This window comes from Pipistrellus kuhlii, unplaced genomic scaffold (assembly GCF_014108245.1).
Source record: "Pipistrellus kuhlii isolate mPipKuh1 unplaced genomic scaffold, mPipKuh1.p scaffold_m20_p_15, whole genome shotgun sequence".
Taxonomy (NCBI): domain Eukaryota; kingdom Metazoa; phylum Chordata; class Mammalia; order Chiroptera; family Vespertilionidae; genus Pipistrellus; species Pipistrellus kuhlii.
In genome coordinates, this window is record NW_023425460.1 from 34,853,556 (window position 1) to 34,877,415 (window position 23,860).

The following is a 23,860-nucleotide window of genomic DNA, read 5'->3' on the forward strand; positions in this document are numbered from 1 at the left end:
ACTTTATCCTTGGGTTTCCAGATGTGCACAGACAGACATAATTGCATGCATGTCAGAGGGACCCAACCGGCTGCATGCAATTTTAAAGGGAAATGGTGAACACCCACTCCCCAGGCAAAGATGCCTTGCTAAAACTGTCCAGAACCTTCTAATTTGTGCCTCATTATTATTTTTTTCCTGGGGAAAACTCAGGGGGAAAAAGTTGAGTTTGTTTTCCCCAGACTTTAATTTGCAAGTGTTAGCCACCTGCTGGAGGCTCTCTCTGATTATGTGGAGCAACCCCTCCATCTTCCTGTGTGTTTTTTGGTAGTTTACTGCTGATATAGTGGAAATGAGATGGCATTCCCTCGTTAACTATAGCTCAGCTGCTATTTGCCCGGTAACATATAGGGGCCATTCCTCCTCCAGTGATTACTTTATTGTTCTATTGCAATATTATGGGGTCTCCCAACAACTGAAAGTGAACTCTATGATATTGGGGCTCTGTAAGCTTCACAGTAATCCCATGAAGGCAATATTTATATCCCCCTGAGCAGATATGAAACTCGAGACTTAATGTAATTAGCCTGAGGTTCCACAGACTGGATTTGAAGCAAAATCTGCTGAACTCTGAAATGAATCCTCTTATGATTATGTTGGGCTGCTTTTTTGAATGCAAGTACTTATCTATAATAGAGTTCCTCTACTGACGTGTTAATTTACTGATCTGCATTGTAACTGCTCAGTGACAATTCACTTTATTGCTATTAGCTTTAACTACAGGAGTGATACATGGATACGTTTTTCTTTCAAAACAGTGCAAGACTACAAATAAACTCAGGTCCCTAGAGCCAACACCCCCGCCCACACACACACACACACACACATCTGTCTCCTACCCAGAGGTGACTTCTATTACCAGTTATTTATGTATTTCCTCTAGAAAATTTTTAAAAATGCATTTGTATACTCACATATAAACATAAAGGGAAGATATTGTTTTGTTTTGTCTGGGTTTGTATATTTAATATATTATTCTCCAGTAGCCCTTTTTACTTAGTAATATGTTTTAAAGATGTTTCCAAGTCAATAACCTTGACATCTGTATTTTTAAGGCTGCTATAGTGTGTGTGTGTGTGTGTGTGTGTGTGTGTGTGTGTGTAGAATACACTATATTTTATTCAGCCTTTTCCCTGATGATTGCCATCCCATTGTTCATATGAGCAAACATGCCATGAATGGTGGGATGTCATATCTTCTTTGGGGGTCTGCTCTTGCTTTCTTTCTCTCTGGAAAGCTTCTTTCCCCCCCTCGCCCATATGACAAAGACAGGTCTCTTGGCTGATAAGATTGAGATCTTTCTTTAAAAAAATATATTTTATTGTTTTTTTTTACAGAGAGGAAGGGATAGGGATAGAAAGTTAGAAACATCAATGAGGGGAAACATTGATCAGCTGCCTCCTGCACACCCCCTACTGGGGATGTGTCTGCAAACAAAGTACATGCCCTTGACTGGAATTGAACCTGGAACCCTTCAGTCCACAGGCCAATACACTATCCACTGAGCCAAACTTGGCATCTTAAATCCTCAGAATAACAACCCTGCAACCCTATTGTTTGAACTGTGATTCTTCAGGTAGAACAGAAGTGCTGTAACAGTGAGAAAGACCCAGGAGTTGAACTTTTGGCCAACCCTACCCATCTCAACCTTCCCTCCTAGATCTGTTTTGGGAATTCTGCTGCTGTTGGGTCTATATTGCATCTGCTATGAACCACACATTTTGCATGATCTGGTTTTCAGAGTCAGCTAACCTCTAATTCTCTGCATTTGGAACCCAGTGATGGATTTTATTCAAAGAGCTGGGGCAGAAGGTCACAGAGATGAACCAATCATCCTATATATAATAATTGTGCTTCTCGTCGTGAGACTACCAGTGGTAGGCAAACTGCAGCTTGAGAGCCACATGCCGCTCTTTGGCCCCTTGAGTGTGGCTCTTCCACAAAATACCATGGCCTGGGCGAGTCTATTTTGAAGAAGTGGCATTACAAGAAGTTTAAGTAATCTAAATATTTGATGTAATCTAAAATATTTAATATTCCCTTTTTCTTTTCTTTATGTCTCAAAAGAAATTTCAATAGTACTGTGGAAATTTGGCTCTGTTGTAATCGATGTAATCTAAAATATTCAATATTCCCCTTTTTTTTTCTTTATGTCTCAAAAGAAATTTCAATAGTTGTACTTTGAAATTTGGCTCTGTTGACTAATGAGTTTGTCAACCACTGGATTAGGCCATGCAGCTTAGCAGTCCAATAACATGAAGAGGTTGCTGAGATCTTCATGAGCCTCTGCCTTGAAATCAGCCTGCCTTTTTTTTTTTTTTTTTTTTTTTTTTTTTTAGCAGAAAGTGGGACCATAACCCACTGGAGAATGGAGCTATTTAAATTGCTTGCTTTTGGCTTGAGGTCTGAAATTAGTTATCTGGCTTGTTATTTGTGGTCAGGCTGGGCTTCTGCCATTGCAAAAATACACATTAATGTGGCTTTGGGCTTTGGCCCGAAGATGAGGAGTAGAACAGGCTAGAGGGGAGCATGCATGAATGGTTTTCCCAGTTCAATCATAAAGACTCTCTGGGCAGCCATGAGTCTGGAGCTGTGCTCATGACCTTGACCTTGGAATCGATTGTGGTTCACCACACACTGGAGCCCCTAATTGCCTATGGGCTTTGATTGTTGACTATCAGTGGAACGCACTCAGGGGGAATGGCTAATGGATGTTTCCCAAGCCTGGCACTGGGAAGCATCGTTCTGTCTTTTGATTGCCAGGCAGCTGGGCCATATTGTACTTCCATGGGGGCAATTGGAAGCAGTAGCCAAAGATTCTTTAATGATTTATTTGCTATCAATGTGCATCACCCCCTGTTAAGGTTAAGAAGTCTAACTCAAGGAACAAAAAACAAGGTGATTGCCCTACAGTCTGTGCTGTTCATAAATATGACAGCCATGAGCATTTTGTCAGATGCTTGGCCAGGCATCTTACTACTCTTCACTTAATACTTCACTATTGTCTGGGCTGAGGGTCGAAGAAGTGGCGCTTACCTCTACTTCTCATTGTCTTTGCACTGCTCCCGTCTTCCCTGTTTTCTCTACTGAGAGCTATGCTCTGCAACTTCAGAGATTCAAAATATTTCATTTGTTATTTTACTAAAAAAATATATTTTATTGATTTTAGAGAGGAAGGAAGAGGAAGAGAGATAGAAACATCAATGATGAGAGAGAATCATTGATCAGCTGCCTCCTGCACATCCCCTGCTGGAGATGGAGTCCTCATCCTGGGCACGTGCCCTGACCAGGAATTGAATTGTGACCTCTTGCTTCATAGGTCAATGTTCAACCACTAAGCCACCCTGGTTGAGCTGTTACTTTATTTTTAAAAACTTTTAGCAATTGCTGAAAAGAGGAAAAAGCACTTATGCATATTCAGAGCATAAATGGGGAACTCCAAGGTGCTGTTTGTGTAAAGTAGAGGAGGTTGTGGGCTGAAGTTTCAGAAAACATCTCCACAAGTTAGTACTCAAACTGGGAGATAAGCAGAAGGAAGTCCTGACAGTTAAGTTGGAGACTTTAAATGTCAGGCCTCCAGCAAGCATTTTGACCTGATACTGCAGCCAGTCAGGGAGGTATGAGTTAGGACATCAGTGATCCTGGCGGGAATTATCAGTAAATTGTCATAGAAAGGGAAGCTGAGTGGGATGCCTGGGAGTGGTGGAGATAGTAGTAACTGATGCTGCAGTCACATAGGGCAGTGGCCATAAAGTTATGCACCTGCTGTTTGAATAAGTACTGTTTGTATCACAGCCACACCCATCATTTACATATTGCTTTTGGCTTTTTATATTTTTATATTTTTGAGCTACAGGAGCAGAGCAGTTGTGTCATAGATTGATATAATCTAAAATATTTAATATTCCCTTTTTATTTTCTTTAATCATTACCTGAGGGTACTTTCCCATGGGATATTTAGAGAGAGTGGAAGGGAAGTGGAGAGGCAGGGAGAGAGAAACATTGATGTTCGAAGACACATTGATTATTTGCCTTCCACAGGGCTGGTGACTGAGCTTGCAATCGAAGTTCGTGCCCTTGACGGGAATGGAACTTGGGACCCTTAAGTCTATGAGCTGATGCTCTATCCACTGATCAAAACCAGCTAGGGCCTATCTGTCCCTGTTAAAGAAAAAAGTTTGCTAATCTGAGAGTTACTCATAATTATCCAGAAAGGTACAGCAAAGCTTGATGCCTGACACAGGGAAGATGTCTTAATAGATAACAGGTAAATACTAAGAAATGAGCAAAACAAAAATTGCTAATAGGAAAAGAACTGCCATGACTGTGGTTATTAGCTAGCTTTAGATCATATCACCTGGAAGGGTGTCCATTGAGATGAGAGACTGATGAGAATGAGTAAATACTTGTAATTTCCTAGTTTTTTTCCTCAGGGCAAGAGCTGGAGGAGGGGCTGAGGCGCCAGGTGGTAAAGGAGGACAAGGCGCTGAATGAATGAGGAGAGTGGTGTGCCCTCCCTAACTCTGAACATCTGGTGGCCCACTGAGAGCTGGCAGAGGGTCCTGGAGTCCTCTCACCTCTGGCAGGAATGGGCATTGGGAACGGGGCGTGGAGCCTCAGCTCAGCTCTACTGGGAAGCCGACTTGGCTGTGTTGGCTGGAAGGTTTTCTGTTTTGTTCTTTTACTTTAAAAATAGCAGCACATATGCTTGTTGCCACAACCTCTTCCCCAGAAGCTCACGGGAGGAGTGGGAGCTTGCTGGCTGGATAAAAGTATAATGTATTCATAACTCAACTCTGGAAGATGCATTGAGACAGTGGCTGTGGGGACCAACCAGGGTTATGACTGATTAGGCTGGAGTGGTTCTCCCAGAATGCACTGCCTACACGCTGAAGCTCATCTAAGTCCTGTCAGGATGGGACAGAGGCTCCTGAATGGTTGAAGGGCTCAGACCAGCAGTCAGGGTCTTGGCATAGACACTCTCTGGGAGGTTGCCAGTTATCATCAGGTAGCTGGAGAGTAGTGTGATCTGGGAGGGCCAACTAGCAGGTTGTTGGGCAGGCAGAGGAGCCACAGGGCAAATAGGAAAACCAGGGACACTGCTAAAGAGGCCAATATTTAGGGGTCAGGCTGCTCTCTGGGTTCAGATACTCTGGGTGGAATTCAAGACTCTGGAAAGAGGGATCCTAGGTCAAGATCACCTAAGAGTGATGGACTTAGGCCCTGGGAATAAAGGCCCCCAGTTTGCAAACTAAGGGAATATCCCTGTGAAGGTTCAGCCTCCTTGGAGAGAATGTAGTCAATAACCAGCAAAGTAGAAGTTATACAGAGAGTATGAAGCAGTAATATCTCCTCAAAAAAACATTTCTTCACAAATGCACAGGAAACCATGTACAAGATGAATAGATAGTGGTTTATTCATAAGCTGTGCTGCTCTACAGCAGTTTAAATGAATGAATTATGGCTGTGTCAATGTGGATACATTCCCAAACTGAAATTTGGGCAAAACAAGCTAGCCTCAGAACATATACTGTGTAAGATAAGATTTATGTAAATGTAGAAATTCACAAAGGTTGTTTATGAAGACAAATAGTTGTTAAATCTAATAGTGGGTATATGATGGACATCTCATATGCTTTTTGGTGTGCTGGAAATACATTATAAAAACAAACAAACAGAAAGACCTGGCTGGCATGGCTCAGTGGTTGGGCATTGACCTATGAACAAGGAGGTTATAGTTCAATTCTTGTTTAGGGCTTGATCCCTAACCAAGCCCTAACCAAGTCCTAGCTTCTGACTTGATCCTGAGTGTGGAGCATGCAGAAGGCACTCAATCAGTGATTCTCTCTCATCATTGATGTTTCTATCTATCTCTCTCTTTCTCTTTGAAATCAATAAAAATATATTTTAAAATAAAAAATAAATTAAAAAAGACAGAAAGAGTTAGGGGCACACACACACACACACACACACACACACACACACACACCAATGGAGTGACCTGCTGGAATCAGAGTAACCTGAGCCAAGACACAGAGGCTGGAAGCCCAGTGGCCATGCACATCTTACCTGCTGTCCCCCAGGTTAGCTGTGTGTCCTGAGCAATTCACAATGGTAACTGGCACAGTCCCAGGCCTATGGTGAGTGCTCAATGCATGTGTGCGAAGGTTCCAGTTTTCTGAAAATTTCTGAACATTTTAGCCAGATGTACAAATTTCAGAGGCTAGCTTTAAATTTGGGAAGGTGAGGCTGTTTCCTGTACCAGTGAAGTGACCCCACTGGCAGATATTTGGAGTCACAAGGTGGAGGATGGTCTGCTTTCTTATAAAAGTAAGTTCTGCAGGCACAGCTCTCTGGCAACGGGGCTGAGGCCTCTCTGCCCCTTCCCCAAGGCAAACGGGCCTACAGAGCTCTGTGGTCAGTGCGGTGTGCAAGAGTTCATCCCTGAAAGGACAGAGTGCAGGTCACCTTTGCTTCCATGGACTCACTGGCTCCTTGAGATGTCTTCAGTGAGTGAGACTTGTTTCTGTCAGCCTGAAAGAGCAGAAACCTCTCAGGGTTATGGAGGAAACTGAAATGAGGAGTATCCTTTGTTAGGAAGTCTCCACGCAGCCATTTTTGGAAAACAGTGAAGTCAGATTGAATCTATTGTGCATCTTGTTGAAAGAGAAACTATGCGAGGTATTTTCCGGCGTATAAGACGACCCTTAATTTTACAGTTAAAACATAGCTTTAGGCCTATATTCGCTGTATTAGACTACCCCCCACTTCAAAGAAAAGACTTACTTTGCCATCAAGATCTGCAGGTAATTTTTGTGCAATTTTGGTCTTTTGCCCCCGATTTCCGGTTGACTTTTTTTTCATTTCAAAAGTCGTCTTATACGCCGGAAAATACGGTACTTCCTTTGATGAGGGTTTTTTTTTTTCTTTTCTTTTCTTTTTTGATTCTGGAAGGAAATGTGTTGTGACATAGTCATGCGGGGAACCCTGAGAATTTGGCTCTTATAAATAAGATGTTATATACAGTATGAGGAAAAGTCAGTTGCTGGAAAACAGCTTAGTACTGCATTCGTGGGATAATAAGATCTAAGGTCCCAGAAGGAACTTTCTGGTTATCTGAGTTAAACCTCTGTGTTGATGGTGGAATTGGGGCTTGACAAAGATCCTCTTCTTGACCAAACTCTAGTTAAGATCCTCTGAGCTCTTTTCAAACAGACCCTGTCCTTGGGTATATTCCCAAGAGCCAAATTTTAGCAAGATTCTTGCTAAGTCAATTTAGCCAGAATCCCCTGAAATATGGGAAAACTCCATATTTCATCATGTTCAATATCTGACTGAATTTCTCAATCTCCACTATGCCTCAGGTGATGTCCAATCACCCCTGGCTTTTCTTCAGCAAAGATCCTGTCAGATACCCCACCCTCTTAGACCCTACCTTTCTCTTTGGTTGTAAGTTTCTGATTTCCTTGTTGTATTTGGAATTGGACCCAATATCTCTTTCCTACTGCAATCCCCATTGCAGTAGTCCCGATACCTACTGCGATAGTCCTGAATAAAGTGTGTCTTATCATTTTAACAAGTGTCAAAATAATTATTTTCTTTCATAGGCTAAGAGAATTGCTTTGTCCAGGATACCACCTTGAGTACATTTCAGAATCACTTCTAGATTCTAGATTTCCAGACTTGGGTTCAGTGTTTTTCCCCCCACGATGATGTCTTTAAGTCTTCAGAAATATAAAATTGAGAAGCAATTCATGTTTTATTTGGATTAATAAAGTATGCTTCTTTACTGAAAGCCTCTGTAGATTGTAGGTCTGTCTCCTCCACTACCTGGGTAGGATGGGAGCTCAGGGTGATTGGTTATTTAACCTTAAAGTTGGTCTGAGGGAACTATATAGACCACATGTGTCAAACACAAGGCCCGCGGGCCAAATCCGTCCTGCCAGGCCTTGCAATGTGGCCTGCACCGCGCTGTCATCACTGCACTCCGCTGCATTTCCATCACAATGACAGTTTATGACTGTTCAGTAAACCATTCGGCCCGCGTTTTAGGCTGGATTTTAGATTTTGGCCCCTTCTCTGATTGAGTTCGACACCCCTAATATAGACCCTTCCCTGGCACCAGGATCCACTAGACATCACAGTCTATGCCAGTTGTGCAGCACCCAAAGGGCCAGGTATGTTTTCTAGGTGTGGCTATGTGTTGAGTGGTTCCTAGACATTAGCATTTGGTCAGTGAGATTTGGACAAGCTTCATTCATTCATTCACTTATATTTGCAAATAAAGACAGAGAAAAACAACACAGAATTAGTATACTCATCATTTTCTTTATACTGGGCATGGTGTAAGACATTTGGGCTCTTAGAAGAAACTGCTATTGTCCTTAGGGAGTTTGAGTAAAAAAAGAGATCTCGGAATAAAATTGGTAACCCAAATAGCAGGATAAAGGCTAAAATTGAAATATGTACAAATTGGCCTGTAAACACAAAAGAAATTGTGATTAACTTGTTGGAAAGAGGATAATATTGGAGTTGAGTGTTGAAGGTTGGAGAGAAATTTACCATGTAGAAGAAGAATGACATGGGTAGTTTTGCAAAGGGAATGATGTGTGCAGAAATGGAGAAAAATAAAACTGCAAGACATCCAGGAAAGTTTAATAAGGATGGAGAGAAAGGGGCAGAGAAGGAAGTGGCTGGAAATAAGTCTAGTGAGGGGAGTTGCAGCCAGATTTTACAAGACTAAGCTTGGAAGATACAACCTCATAGTAGGAAGGCAGTAAGTAATTACTGGTGGGGAGTGAGGTGAACAGATCTGGGTGGTTGCCAATAGTTCATCCCATGACACCATGGAGGATGGTGGGAGAGGGAGAAGTTTGTAAGAAGAGCATCCACGTGGCGGGCTGGCAAGCCATGGCATACTCAGCCCCGAGGCACCTTATGTGCCGCACCAGCTCAGCCAGGTTCAGTGACTCTGGGTGGCTGGGTAGGGTGGCTGAAAGTCTTAGAAAATACAAGACAAGAGAATGAAAGCTGGGTTTCAGTGGGATGCTTCTCCTCTGATGAAGAGACAGCACAACAGACTACAAGCTGTGTCTATTTTATAACCAGATGCCATGAGGCAAAGTAAGGGTGTGGTCAAGATGTTTACAGCATTCTCGTGGGTTTCAATCCTACTCAATTACATGCACCTGATCAAGCTTTGTTTACTTGCAGCCTAAATCACTCAGGCACGTGGAGCCATGTGTTTGGACCATAGCTTCAAGCTTACAACTACAGCTGTTGGCTATAATTGTGCTAGTAGGTCTCTGCCCTCCAAGCTGGGACTTGCATGTAGCCATGAGGGGACTGTGCCCTCTCATCAGTCCAAGGCTTGAACCTGTCCAAACACTGTAGCTGCACCCCACACATCCAGTTGGAAGACTGTGGCAAAATGATGATGCCTGAGCTACAGCATTGGCTTGAGGATGAAAGGACCAGCGGTCCAGGTTATTTAGGAGATAGAATCATTAAGACTTGGAGACTGAGCTGGGTTCAAGAGATAAAGGCAAAGAGAAAGATTGAGAGTTCTTCCCAGTGCCTAAGGCAGCCCAGAGACAGAAGATAAGAAGTGAGTTGTGTGGGTTTTTGTTTTGTTTGTTTGTTTATTTTTTGCAGGGGGTGGGGGTGGGGACTGATTATTTAAGTTAGAAGAACCAATGACCACATGGAGCCAGTATCCCAGGGAAAGATTTGAGATATTGGTGTTTATATATTCAGTAAACAAAGTGACTGTGCCTGATGTATAAGGCCTGGTCTTGGAAAGGAGAAGTGAATGTCCTTTAAAAAACTTTTTCATTTTTTAACATTTTATTATGCTTACATCCTTTATGAAGTTTCCCAGAGAGAGCGCTGCAGATCTGGGAATGAAACAGTTTGCTATGCCCAAAGTTCACTTTCTTTCTCTTGCCATAGTGTTCTCTGAAGTTTCTTGTCCCTGAGGAGCTTACACTGTGCTCAGGGAAGCAGAACATAAAGAAACTACTCGTGACAATATTGAAGAGTGGAAAAGAGGCATGCAGGGTGCCATGGGGGCCTCCTGGATGGGGCATTAACTCTGGAGCAAAGGAAAGATGAGTGGCCATTAGGAAGAGGGCTAGTGAAGCCTTCACTGAGGCAAGGGTGGGTATGTAAGCTGGGTCTGAGACATGGAATTGGGCAGGTTGGAGGAGGGTGGGGGTAATTCTTAAAGATCATCACCATTTGGCTACTAAGTTTATAAAGCTAATCTGTGGTCCAGCACAGGTAGTAACTAGGGGGATCAGAACCCAGCCAGAGTCAGAAACAGATCGGAGGCAAAATGAAGGCTCCAAGAGGTTCGTTGACCAGAGAGACAACAAATTGGCCTCCATGACTCAAGTGGAGGAAGATTTGTGGGTCTGGCCCAGGAAGATGATGGCAGAAGAGGGAGTGAGAACCTTATGATACTGGTGCTTTGAAAAAGAGGAGGCATGTGTGGAGTGAGGGTGGGAAGAAGGTGAAAGATGGCAGGTAGGTTGGCTACTTGAATCTGTTCAGCACCTGCTATCTGTCCTCCACCTTGGAAAGGTGAGATGGATGGGAGGGAGCCTAGGAGTTGTCCTGCCTTTGTTCTGTGCTTTGATATAAGGTCAGAGTAGCCAGCAGGAAAACTGGGATGATGAGCTATTGGCAAGCAGATCAGCTCTGCTGGCATTTCACCCTGTCGCACCATTGCTCCTACATGAAGCATCAAAGTCTCTGCCTGGTGTGGCCTAGTCTGGCTATGGGTCCACTAGCTCTTGGGTAAGATGCATCCTGCCTCTTCGGGGTCCCCTTGCTTCAAGCTCAGTGGAGGGGGCGTGAAGTTGGTTGCACCCATGACCTCCCTCCTGGTACAGTCCCTGCTATTGAGAACCAAGCTCCAGCTTCGTGCAGAGAAACGGAGGCACCTGAAGGCTGAGCTCTGGGGACAGGCCCTCTCCCACAGTGACTCTCACCACACATCTGCTTAGAGGGCAGAAAAGAAGGTCCTGAGGAGGGCCAGGAGCAAAGGCGAGGCAGCTTAGGGAGTAAGCAGACACATTAGACTAATTGATCTTCTAAAATTAATGGGGACTTTTATCTCAGAAAAGCACTTTGATGCACTCATGTGATTTGTGTTGTCCCAGGAGAGTCTGGCTCCCGTTAAACACAACCTCCCATCTTTCTCTTACCTGCAGGTCCACGAATTATGGTACCACCTATGAAAAACTGAATGACAAAGTGGGCTTGAAGACGGTCCTCAGTTACCTCTATGTCAATCCCACAAACAAAAGGAAGGTAAGAGAAGAGGTTGGTGGGTCCTGGGCACTCCCTGGGGGGCAGCAAGGCTGCCTAGGGCTGTGAGTAATGAAAAAACACTAGGCATGAAATTGCTTAGACAGGGACTATTTTATATGCTAACGACATTGAAGACTTTGTAATTCTAACAATAGTCTTGATAGTAGCAGCAATAATAACAACAACAACAACAGTAAAACCATATGACCAGGGTAAGGGGTTCCTCTGTGCCAAGTATGGTGCTCAGTGTCTCACACCCCTTATCTCATGTATCTTCACAATGAATCCATAGGGTAGGAAGTAACTTTTTAGCTTGAAGTCAGACAATGTTAAGTAACAGATCTAGGATTTCAGAATGGGTCTGCCTGACTCCAGAGCTGAGTCCTTCTTTAGCTAAGGTGACCAGACGTCCCGCTTTTGGCAGGACAGTTCTATTTTTAACAATTTGTCTCGTGTCCCGTGGCATTTTTTCCAAAAATCGGGATTGTCCTGCCAAAAGCGGGATGTCTGGTCACCTTATCTTTAGCCCCACTCTTGCAGGAATATTTTCAGAAAGTGGTTTTGCTGAGGGAAGGGTAGGCAACTCCTGGATTTGTCATCTTGATCTGGAGCTGCTTCTGAGGCCTGGAGTGAACTCACAGAAGGTCGAACTTGAGTCATGCAGACTTATTGGGAGGAGGGTTCTGGATTCTATGGAACTATCTGCAGTTTTAGAACATGAATGCGGTACAGTATATTAGCTTTGGGGAGAAGTGATCTATCATCAGGTAGGAAGGCACTGCTGTTTAGAAGCTTAGGCAGGCCTGGACACCATAAACACATTGGGGATATACTATAAAAGGCTATGTCAGTGTTTCTTAAAGGCCAGAAATGACACTCCCAAGCTCTACTCCTGCACACTGGTTTGCAGTCCCCAGTGGTTTGCAAACCCTCTCTTTAGAGAGGAAAACTCAGGGGTGAATCCCAGCCTATTATGCAGATTTCCCCTATCTGTGATTCCAACTCCTGGAATCCAGGCGATGACTTAGAATGATGCTTGTTTATGCTGCTTACGTAGAGCACAGCAGTTTTGACTGAAATCCTTAGCGTCACACCTCTCAGCCCCACCCCTTCTCCTCACCACCACCTGGACATCCTGCAGATCCCCAAAGGGAGGAAGCAGAATTGATGGCTCCTGGGCCAGTGTTGGGGATGGACACCCAAAGGTCCAGCTTGCTCCAGGGGTCCCCAGATTTGAGACTGTGCCCACCATCCAGTTCCCAAATCCTGATAATTGGGATGATTGTTTAGGCACTTGCTACCGATTTTAGCTGAGTGGCTTCTCTTTTCTCTGTTCCAAAGCATTGTCATTTTTATTTTTTTCAGTATTGTTTGAATTATTACATGTCAGAATTGGAAGGGATCATAGATTTCACCTCTACCAACAGATCTCAATCAGTTTTGAATTTCAACTCTTGTGAAATTGTTTAATACTCTAGACTTCCTTTCTAGAAATAGGCCTTTGCACACAAAATTTGAAACCCCTTTTTAGGGGTTTGTGGACAGCTATGATCCCACCGTAAACCAAAAATGTTCATGAAGTCTTAGTTGAGACTCTACACCAATAGCCTCATCTAAGAGATGAAAAATATGGAAGCCAAAATAGCCCAGAGAGCCAGCTAAGAAAAGGAGCCAGGTTAGTCTCGGTCCCCAGTCCAGATTTCAGACCACACTCTGTATCTTTTCTTCCTCTACAATCACAGCTTAGGGTTTCAAAATTGATGATGCAGTTCTGACATGGAAGCTTGAGGCAATTGCTTCAATTGATTTAAAACTTGGTGCCCTGTCCATGGTGAACACAAGATAAAACTAGACTGAATGGAGTCAGTGATGATCTATTTTAATTCTTTCTCTTCCTTCTCCCTACATGGAGAAGGAAGCAGGCCCACAGAGGACAAATGTCTCACCCAGGCCACTCAGCCAGTTATGGGTTGAGTTGGCCGTTGATCTCATGACTCCCTGTGACTTGGGGTTGGATGGAATCACAGACAGTGTATGTTCTTTGGGAGAAGCAAGAAGTGGGTGTTTGACACATGGCAGATTCCTTTCAGTGCTTATCTCTGATCTGTTTCTGGATCACAGCAGATTTTCTCATATTTCTATGTAGATGACAGATCATCTGTCTTCATGTGGATTTCCTCATGTGGTATATGAAAGGGTAACATCTGCTTTCGTCCTTTTGATAATCATCTGTCTATCTGCTACCAGGTGTTTCCTCGTAAACTCCTTCAATGTCTCTTGATCTTTGCTGTTTTCCTCTACTCCTGACTGCTTTAGCTCCCCTTAGCACAGCCCAGAGATGCTTAGAAGTGCCAGGGGCAGGTTAAGGCAGATGTTGAGGGTAGGGAGGAAGGTAGCTGAGGTTTGGAGACCACGGGTGCAGAAATGCCACCTCCATTTTTCTTCGTAGAGCTGACATCCAGACCATGCACACTCTGGACAGTTTCTTCCAGGAACTATTGCCAAGTTAAAAGTCGGACCTATTTTGTCGGTCTTCTCTGAGAAGCACCAGTTAACTCCAACCTAAGAGGCACTATCACCGAGAAAGTTATAGCAGAGACATTTTCTTCACTCAGCTTGAAGAAAGACAAATGACAGGCTAGTGCATTATTTTTTTTAAAATGACAATAGAAATTAATTTCCTAAGCAGACTGTGATCCTGAAGTGCTTTCTGAAGTACCCAAGGAAAGATGCAATTAGATGCTCTTTCATTTTATTGTTCACTGTTTTTTATTGTATTCTGAGCCTGTAGTTACTGATGATGCACAAATATTCTACATGGAGACTTTCTCTTAACCAGAATATTCAGTTTGCTAGAACTTCTCTTCTCTAGCTACTTGGGCAGAATGCCAGTTAGATATAAATGAAAATACTCTTATTTGTTTCTTTATTGGTCTAGTGCTGTGATTCACTATGGCCTTGTAATGCAACTTTAAAAAAGCATCTTCTTAGTTATGTCTTGATGTTTAAACCCGTGGTTATTTGGGCTCTCAGCTCAGCTTGAGTTATGCAGCAGTCTTTTGATTTTCTCAGCGCCGAGATTATCTGTGGCCTTCCATGTTCGTCAGCCAGCTAACAGTGGTTACTCTCCAGCAGATTTTTTTCAGTAAATCTTGTAGAAACACTTGCTTTTCACCTAATGAGTTATTTATTTAACAGATGGCTATTCCTTCCCTTGGAGGCTGTGAGTATTGCAGAGATCTGTTTCTCCTGGCAAAACAGTAAATTGTGCTTGTATCTATATATTTGTTTCTGGAGCTCATTGTTGATTTTCCAACAATACAAAATCTCTGACTACAGATAGCTGATAAGCCCTCAGGTTAAAAGGAGACATGCTAACATGTGTAAGTCTCTTTCTATCAGTAATAATCTTAACATTAATTGAGCACCTCCTATAGGGAACTATCTTTTAGGAGCTTACTTTATACAGTCTCCAGTCCTCCCAGCCACTTTAGAAAGCCCACAAAATGAAGAAATAGACTCTAATCACGCTGTGTAATGGGTGGGTGTTCAGCAGTCTCCCCATTGGTTTTATTTAGGGGACAAATTTGTCAAGATACATCCAATGATGCTGGATTCCCTTAAAGACATTGGGATGTGGATTAGTAATATCTACTAGGCTTTCCCTAAGTGACAGTAAATTGCTATAAAATGCTCGGATCTGCTCTCGCTGACGTTGTTCTAAACCATCCTAGAATAGTTTTAGTAATTTTGACCTGCCCAGGCTATGTTTGATGTGAATTTCTCTATCCCTCACTGTTTGCTTTTCTCCAACCACTGGCCAGTTAGCTGACCACCTGGATGATGTCTGAACTTGGCAGGTTGTACACAAGGAGCAGTTGTGCTCCTTCTAGTATTAGGGGTGTGTGAGGCTGGCCTCTGGGAGAAGGGGCTCTGTTATGGTGGGGTCTGAGCTCCTTCCCCTTGCAGGAGAGAAATGTCTAGACCTGGGCCTCTAGACCTCATTTAGTGTTAATGGACTCTTGTCCTCAGGCCCATGCAGAATGACACATGCACAGTCAAGCCTGCACTTAACAGAGCTGAACTTTGTGTCAACAGGCTGAAGGCTTTGTCCCCAAAGAGAGGGCTGTGGCTCCCATGGGTGTCTATCTGAAAACAAACCTTTGCATGGATTGGAAAATACAGGCCTGTTATGGCTTAATTGCTCTGGCTCAGAAGCAGCTTCCACCTGCAGATATGGAGACAGTGTCTGGGAAATGGTAGAGAGCATAGAAAGGTCGGACTTGCAGGGAATGTGACCACATGACTGCAGGGTAGAGGTGTGTGTGTCTCTCTGCATGTGGGTGGGAAGAGGACTTCCAGGTCTGACATCAGAATAGGATAATGACTTCTTTTTCTTGAGCTCCTAATAAGTTCCAGACACTGGGCTAAGGTCATTTCTATAGTTTATTCTGGTTTCACTACTAATCCTCTGAGCCTGGTAGTTTTATCCCCATTTGATGGGCGAGAAAACCGAGGCTAAAGTAGGTGAGCCTCTTGCTTTTTGTGAAGTAGCTGGTAAGAGAGGGTCCAGGATGCCCATTCACTTTGTCAGATCACAAGGGTCATTTCCTCTACTCTGATCCCAGACAGGTGGGCTGTTCCTGCCACTGGTTTAAAGACCAGGTTGAATGCCGTCATCACTTCGTTTTTAGTCATAACTTTGTTGCCTAAGGTTTTCTGCCCATTAGTGTGAGAGGATTACAATTTCTTGGAGAGGGAGGGGAGTGTTAGATCCTCCTTTCCTAATTGATTTACCAGCGAGAAGGATAATTACTTCCAGGCTACCCTGCAGAAATACAGTGGGGATTACTAGGCAGATTGCTCTGATGCACAAACCGCCTCTGCCAAGCTGTTAAAGAGGCATCGTATGTGTGTGGTTGGATGTTGGTTGTTCCTGTCATTCTCCTAATACAGCAGCATAACCCTGAGGTCCCTTTGACATCTATACAAAACACAATGCAGAATTTTAAACTGTTGGCCTCCTGCTTTCCCCCGCCATGTCTATGGAGATTATTAGGGGGTCAGGGGGAGTAAGCTCTAGGGAATACACGTCAGTTCACAGGTATTAAAATATTTTATACTAAAGCAAAGCAAAGCCAAAAAATGCGGAAAGATAATTTTAGGCTGTTAAGGAATCTATTCAATGTCTAATGTCTAACTGAGAAAAGCATCTTAGAAGCACATTCCTGCTTTCAGAAATGTGTAATATACCTGGGTGATAATATCAGTTTCTGTTTTAAAGTGAAATAAGTGTGTATAATATTAATGATGACGATGATAAGGAAGTATTTTTGAGCACTTATAATACACCAAATGATGCTAAGTGTTTTATATGAAATAACTCATTTAAGATGTCATCAGTAATCATTGGTACTGTTATTATTCTATCTACAAATGATGAGCTTGGCACCTGGAGTTCAGTGATCTGCTTACATTTGGCTGCTGATGGCCACTAACCTTGGTCTCATGTGCTCATCCAACTCACTGTTGCTCCTATTTAATTCTTAAACTCACTGCACATTGGAGCTAAAAGGGCCTTAGAGACTGCACAGGCTCTCATTGAACAGAAGAGGCCACTTGAGGATTGGTCCCAGGTCACAGAGCAGTTTGCAGCTGGAGCTAGAAGTAGTCTGTGGGACTCCTCATCTAATATTCTTTGCCAAGCCCCTGGGCTGCTGACAGCTGGAACACTCAGATCTGATGGGAACCCTGACTGGGCATACTGTAGTGGTGAATGCGAGTAGGGAGCAGTTGGGGATATGTACTCCCCACCCGTCTTACTGAATGTGTGTTGTAGGGTTTATGTCAACATCCATAGCTTCTTGGTTCTCTGATCTCAAAGCCCCAAGGACACTGCATTTGGAATTCCAATTCAAGTGAATCTGGATGATAAACAGAGCACTTGGAATCCTAACTGTGCGTGTTGGAAGCACAGAGGGCAGAGTAGCATGCCCATGGCCAAATAGCCCCCAAAGAAGCCAGAGGCTGGGTTCCCTGGAGAAGAGATGCCCAGGAAGGATTTGGAATTTTTAGTTTAGGGCTTTCTTTTGATTAGTTGCAGGACACTGGGGAAGTCATTTCCATTTCCTGGGCCTCTGTTTCTCAATCTGTAAAATGGAGATACAAGATCATTTACCTATCTGGGTCTTTTGGAAGCAATGCTAGAATAGAGTGAGAAATATAATTGCTTTGGAGGAAATAAACTACAGAAAGCGGTGTGTGTGTGTGTGTGTGTGTGTGTGTGTGTTGGGGGAAGGGGGAGATTGTGATTACTTCGATGGAGCTAGCATCATGGTGACAGACCGGAAGCCAGGCTCCCTGGCTGTGCCCTCATGCTCACCGCACAGGCTGTCTGCTTCTTAGCTTTCTTGGGGAGGATGTGGCTCCCAGAACCCAGGGTTTTTAAGAGCCTCACATTCTGTCCTCTCAGGAGGCACTGTCACATTTTTTTTCCAGCCTTTTTCCTGCCTCTTAAAACCAAATCTGCTGTTTTTCTGGGAGAGATTGATTATTTTGCTGATGAAGAAAAATGGTCCCATCCTTTTTAATTCACCACCACCTTGTTTTCCTGCCTCATAAATTTAACGGTTACCAGGAGGCTAGAGCAGTGTCTCGGGGGATGCATGGAGGGGGAGATGTGTGAGAGGAAGGGATGGGAAAAGTAAAAGAACAGAATTCGGGTCAAAACCTTTTCATTTATTGATTCCGCGTCCAAACCTTTCTCTTCTTGGTATGTCCAGAAAGAGAACCTGAAATCAGAGTGATGGAGCACTAAGAAGGCAGGGGAGAGGTGGATCAATGAGGGGAAAGACAGTGGTTTACAAATCTCCACCTGCCTTTGCCAGTGGGACCCGGCAATGGAGTGGACATCAAGTGTGGCTCAGTTCAAACTAATCACTTAAAGGAAAAGGCTTCTAGAGTGGTTCTTGGAAATTCAGTCTTTAGTCACAAAGTCCCTTCCTCAGCAAATATATGTATGTGGTTCCCCATATAAATTACTGCAGTGTGCCCTAGCCAAGAATTTATTTAAAGGCTCATTAAAATGATTACTAGTTTTTTCTTTTTTCTTTTTGTCTTTTGTATTTTAGTTGGAAACAGAAAGAATATAAACCTATCGCTTGGCTTCTGTCCAAAGTGCCCTTTGGGGTTTGCATTGAGTATATCATATTTAAAAATAAAAATAAAAGCATGATTTGCAGTAAAGATTATTCAGGCTTTTAAAAGGAACAATAAAAATTAGCCACTTACTGCACTTCTTAGTGGCTTATGGCCTAACTTATTTTTTTAATTTGATTTTTATTGGTTTTTTGGTTTTATGTGCATGTGTGTGTCCATGTGCATCTGTGTATATAGAAGACGTTCAACAAAAAGCATTATGAAAACCCCGGAGTTAGGAAATAATAAGAAAAACCCTGTTCTTCTTCTGGGCTGACTCTGGTGCGCAATGTCCAAGGAAACCTGTATTTCTGGCTGGTCCCATGAGATACCAGCTCTGCTTTGCTGCCTGGCTCACCCCAGGAACCCTGGTTGAACACCATAGCTGCTCAGTAAGCCTCTGAGGAAGACTCCCACTCAGGGGATTGGCAGCCAAAGATACAGGCTAAGGCAGAGCCAGTAACAGGAGCAGAGAGCCAAGAACACAACCCAAAGGAGAGGGTTTTGAACTGCAGCCTGAGAGCGCCAGGTTGGGCAAGGGAAAATGACATCCTGATGAACACTGATGGGGCTTTTAAACCGGCCCTCGATGACCAAGGAGGTGGTGGAAGATTGACACTTTGACGACCTTCAGAAAGGAGGACAATGCATCCCAGTCTGAAGGAATTCATACAGCACCACACCTGAAGAAAGATGCCATCCTGTGGCATAATCAGAGCTGGGGACAGGTAGAGGCAGGGGTCACGCTGACTTTGGAAGAAAGCTTGGGATTTGGAGGAGGGAAGTAGGCCTATCCGATGTGGGAGTGTGGGTGTGGGTGTTTTAATTTATGCCTCACTAAGTGAGATAGATGCACGAGGGTTAGCAGGTGTAAATCGGGAGGGAGATGGGACACTAGATAGAGCAGACTCCAGAAGCTCAGCGATGGAGTTAGCACTCAGCATGGAAGGCCTCTGAGCAAGGTCGGTGGCATGCGAGTTGCATATAAGACAGGCTGACAGGAGCCTCTTGTAACGGTGAGGTGCCTGTGTTAAGCATCCCTTCCTTGCCCGGCCCTCACTAGGCCCTCTGGGAGTCTTTCCTGAGCATCACAGGCAGAGTGATTTTAGCAACTCTGTGGGGGGGAGGCAGGGCAATGTGTTCTTGCTAATGTTCCTTGGCATAGTTATATAGAAATGGACCTCACTGCCTCAGAGGTGACAAAACCCACCATCAGTGAAATAAAGACTTCATTCATTCATTCATTCATTCATTCATTCATTCCTGGGTGAGCTCAACCAAGCAGAGATTGCTATTGGCATGAATACCTTAGTCCTGCCCATCCCCCCCACGTCCTGCCCAAGGTCAGAATGACAGGCACCAGTGCTCCCCACACACACTGCTGGTGAGCTTGTTGGATAATGAGGGGTGAGCATCCTGGCATTCCCAGCCCTGCCAAATGGCTTGGGGCAGATTTAGAGCATGTAAGTCCCAGAGTCCGCTCATCGGGGTCTGAGCCAGTGGTGCATTGGCTCTGTGACATTGGCTCTGTGACAAGTGGAGGCCTGGGCTGGTGCTGGCAGCCCCGGGCACAGGGCCTCCGGGAGCCCATGGGGACAGCCAGCCCAGTCTTTCCTCAGCAGGAGTCTGAGTCAGAGAGGCGGCTCCCGCTGTCTCATGATGACCCAACAGGGGAAGGAGGTGAGGGGGAAAGGAGGGCGATAGAGGTGTGAGAAAACACATGAGGATCTCTCTCCAGGAGAGTAAAGCTCTTCCTAGGGCCTTCCTGGGGGCCCCAGCCCAGTGACCTCATGTGGAGGGAGGAGCCTCACAGCCTCACAGCCTGTGCCTCACTATTGGTGTGATCTAGACTGTGCTATTGAACTTCTCTAAGTCTTAGTGTCCTCATTGGTAGATGGGGCTCCCGTAGTATTTTAATAATTAATTTAAGGATTCAACAACAATGTATATGGACTGCACAGAGTAGATGCTCAACAATGTGACTGTGTCCCCTCCCCCATTCAAATGAGCCTCTTCTGGCTTCCCCTCTGCTCAGGGATTCCACCCAGAACTCTGAATGCCACGTAGCTGACTTTCTATCCTGGGAAATGGGATCTGTCTCTCTCAAACTAGTATTAGGCAAAGAACTTCCAACTTCCAAAGCAAAGAAGTGCACCCTCAGCATGACTGGTGGGAAACCTGGGAAGGGCATGTGGCCATGGATAATGTCCCTAAGGCCAAGTTGGACTCAGAGCAGCCAAAGGCAGCACCGTCTTCTAATTGTAGAGGAGAGTCTGAGTTAAGGAGAGGAAAGGTCTACAGTGAGCTGGCATCCAAAGAGAAAGGGCTCCAAACAGAAAGACTAGCCAGCAGGGAAGGCAGCAGATAGTCAGGCCATGGACTAAAAGGCAGAGCTGGGCGTGGGTTTTCAGACCGAGTCTAAGGTTATTGGCAGCATGTTTTGGTTGGGCACCTTTCGCTTGCTGGGGGGATGGTAACAGGAGAGGCACTTGAGTGATTAAAGCAGTCAGCAGGCCAGGCGAGGACAGACACTTAAGAAGAGCAGCAGAGATGGGATGCAATTATCCAAAGTGGTCTTTGGCCTGAACCTCCAATCTTCAGTCATCCTGAGGAAGGCAGTGACAGCATATATATGCGGCGGAGATTTCCTGACTCCACTCTGGACCTCTCAGAGGAGTGAGCTGAGGTCAGAGCAGAAGCTTAGCATGCAGGCTAGCTCCGGAAAGGCGGCTTGGGATGCTAAACTGCTGGCTTCCTGGTCTCAACCACCCCACCTTGACCCCAAGTCACAGAGCATCGGCATTGGATAGCTCAGAGGGGCTCAGCCTGGCATTTCTCAGAGAAGATTCCCTCAGCCTTAGTAGCTCCTTGACGTTGCTATCTGGAGTCCATGTTTTGCCTCAACTGGCCCCTAAGCCACTTGTAAATGGTTTTAAGTATTCCGGGCCCATCTCTTCCTTCAGTAGCTATGAAGATTGTTTTTCCTTGGTCATCTAGCTGCTTGCATATGAACTCATGCTGGCTGAGTTTACCCTAAAGTCTTAGGGCTTGTTTTCCTTGGAAGTGAGGGAGAAGGAAATGGTAAGGAAATGGATCAATGCCCCAGCCATCCTCTCAAAAATGATACAGCAGCCCCCCTTATCTGCAGCAGATACATACCAAGACCCCCACTGGATGCCTGAAACCGCAGATAGTACCAAACTCTATGTATGCGGTGTTTTTGCTTATTTTACATTCTTATGATAGAGTTTAATTTGCAAAATAGGCACAATAAGAGATTAATAACAATAACTAATAATCAAGTGGCATTATAACAATATACCATAATGAAAAATATGTGAATGTACTGTCCTCTTTCTCTCTAACATTGTTCTGTGCTCACCTTTCTTGTGATGATAAGAGATGATACAGTGCCTGCATGATGAGATGAAGTGATGTAAATGAGACATTATTAAGTAAGGCATTCCTGATGGATAGCCAGGTTTACAAGTGATTTCTAGAACTTAACATCTGGGCTTCATCACCCACTACAAAGATAGTGGATAACTTTTCAAGTTCTTTTCCTGGTTGGATATCAAGGACCATATGTCACATATTTTGTGTCCCTGAGTGTTGCTTAACACACAGTCCAGGCACATGTATGCTATCAAGTCTTAAAGTGGTTGTATTTTCATTGAGTCTTTGGAGTGTAAGGATTTATAAACTTTTCCCCAGACATTTTCTAGAGGTGTGGATAAATGTGCTCATTTACCCTAATATTCTAAGGCTTACAACCAAAAGAGGTTTGCTGGTTTGTTCCCCGGCTGGTTTCTGCCAAAGAGATAGACGATCTGCCTCCTTGTGCTCTGCTCCAGGCTTGCTGCCCAGTGTTTCTATCCTCCCTTTAAAATTATAACCAATTTAGAAGATCCGACTGTGGTTTCCTTTAAGATTGCAGAGGCGGAAGGAGTCAAAATTGACTTAACATTATCTCTGAAAACAGCCAAGGGGTGCTTTTTGCACAGCTTCCTTTTACCAGTAATGATCGGAGTGGCAAGCTACTGCAGTTTTTGTTGGAGGCACAGGGAGCTGATGGGAACACTGAGCAGCAGCGTAGTCATCTGGTCCATGGACATGCCCCAAATGACGGTGGTGCCTGTTGGCTTGTTTTGGGCTCTGAGTGGGATTGTGGAGGAATAGTAAGTAATAGTCCATAACTTGTTTAATGTGCGCTGGGCTCAGGGCTGAGTCTTAAATCCTCAAAATAGCCCTGTGGCCCTGTGAGTTACATCCTCACTACCCCCATTTTGCAGCTGTGAAGACTCAGGCCAAGAGAGGTGAGAAATTTGCATCACTAAGAAGCTTATGACTTAAGTTTTAAACTCGAGTTTGATTGACTCCATACTCTCACCCATTCACTCTAGTGGAGTTCTAGAACACATGCACCAGTGCCTTCAAAGTCAATTTTATTGATTTTCAATTCTGGCTGCCCTTCAGGATTCCTCAAGGAGCTATAAAACCTACCCATGCCCAGGCCTCACCTAAGGGAGTGTTTTAATGATCTAGGATGGGGCTCTGGATTATTAACTTGTGAAGCTTTGTAGATGACTCCAACATGCTTCTGGCATCAAGAACCACTGGTCTAATTGGTGTGAAGAAAAACTCATTCATCCATTGACTATTTTAGAGTGTGTCTCTGCTTTCATGGAGGCATACCCAGGAGGGTGGTATGTGCTATGGATCACAGAGGAAGGAAGTGCTAATTCTACCTGTGAAGGCCAGGAGGCTAAAAATGAATTAATATTTAAGCTGAGTCAACACATTGTTGGTAGATTTTACTGGGGACTAATAGTGGTGGTGGGTGAGGGAGTGTTTTCTGGGCAGAGGAAATAACATGTGTGATGACATAGACATATAAAAGAGTAAGGTGCGTATGTTTAGGAAGCCCCAAGAGACAGTGGGGTGAAAGCACAAGTGAGGAGGTGGCAGAGGAGCAAAGAAGTGATAAAGGGCCATGTGAGGAAAAGTCTCCTGTTCTGGACTAGGAAGGTGTTTTTTTTGTTGTTGTTGTTTTCTTAAGAGAATAAGGAGTCATTGGATCAGACTGTGTCTTAGAAAGATCACTTGGGGAACAGGGTAGAAGATAGTGAGGTTGACGAGAGAGTCCAGCATGACATTGCCACATGAAAGCAGAAAAGGTCAGAAGTCATCTGAATGCCCAAACATGAGAAATGCATTAGTAAATTAAAATACATTAGTTCTATGGAGTATTATGTAGTTATTTAGTCTTATATTTGTTGATATGAAAAGCAATTCATTATATGTAAGT

The 23,860-nt window shown here is 44.1% G+C and overlaps 1 protein-coding gene across 2 annotated transcripts in view; it reads left to right on the forward strand.

Annotated features, from left to right (window-relative positions):
• Window positions 1-23,860, forward strand: part of SORCS3 (sortilin related VPS10 domain containing receptor 3) — a 481,307-nt gene that overhangs the window by 198,684 nt on the left and 258,763 nt on the right. For both annotated transcript variants that reach the window (XM_036438956.2, XM_036438955.2), the window contains exon 3: window positions 11,256-11,355. In XM_036438956.2, coding sequence (XP_036294849.1) covers window positions 11,256-11,355 — 100 coding nt within the window. The remainder of the gene's footprint in view (window positions 1-11,255; window positions 11,356-23,860) is intronic.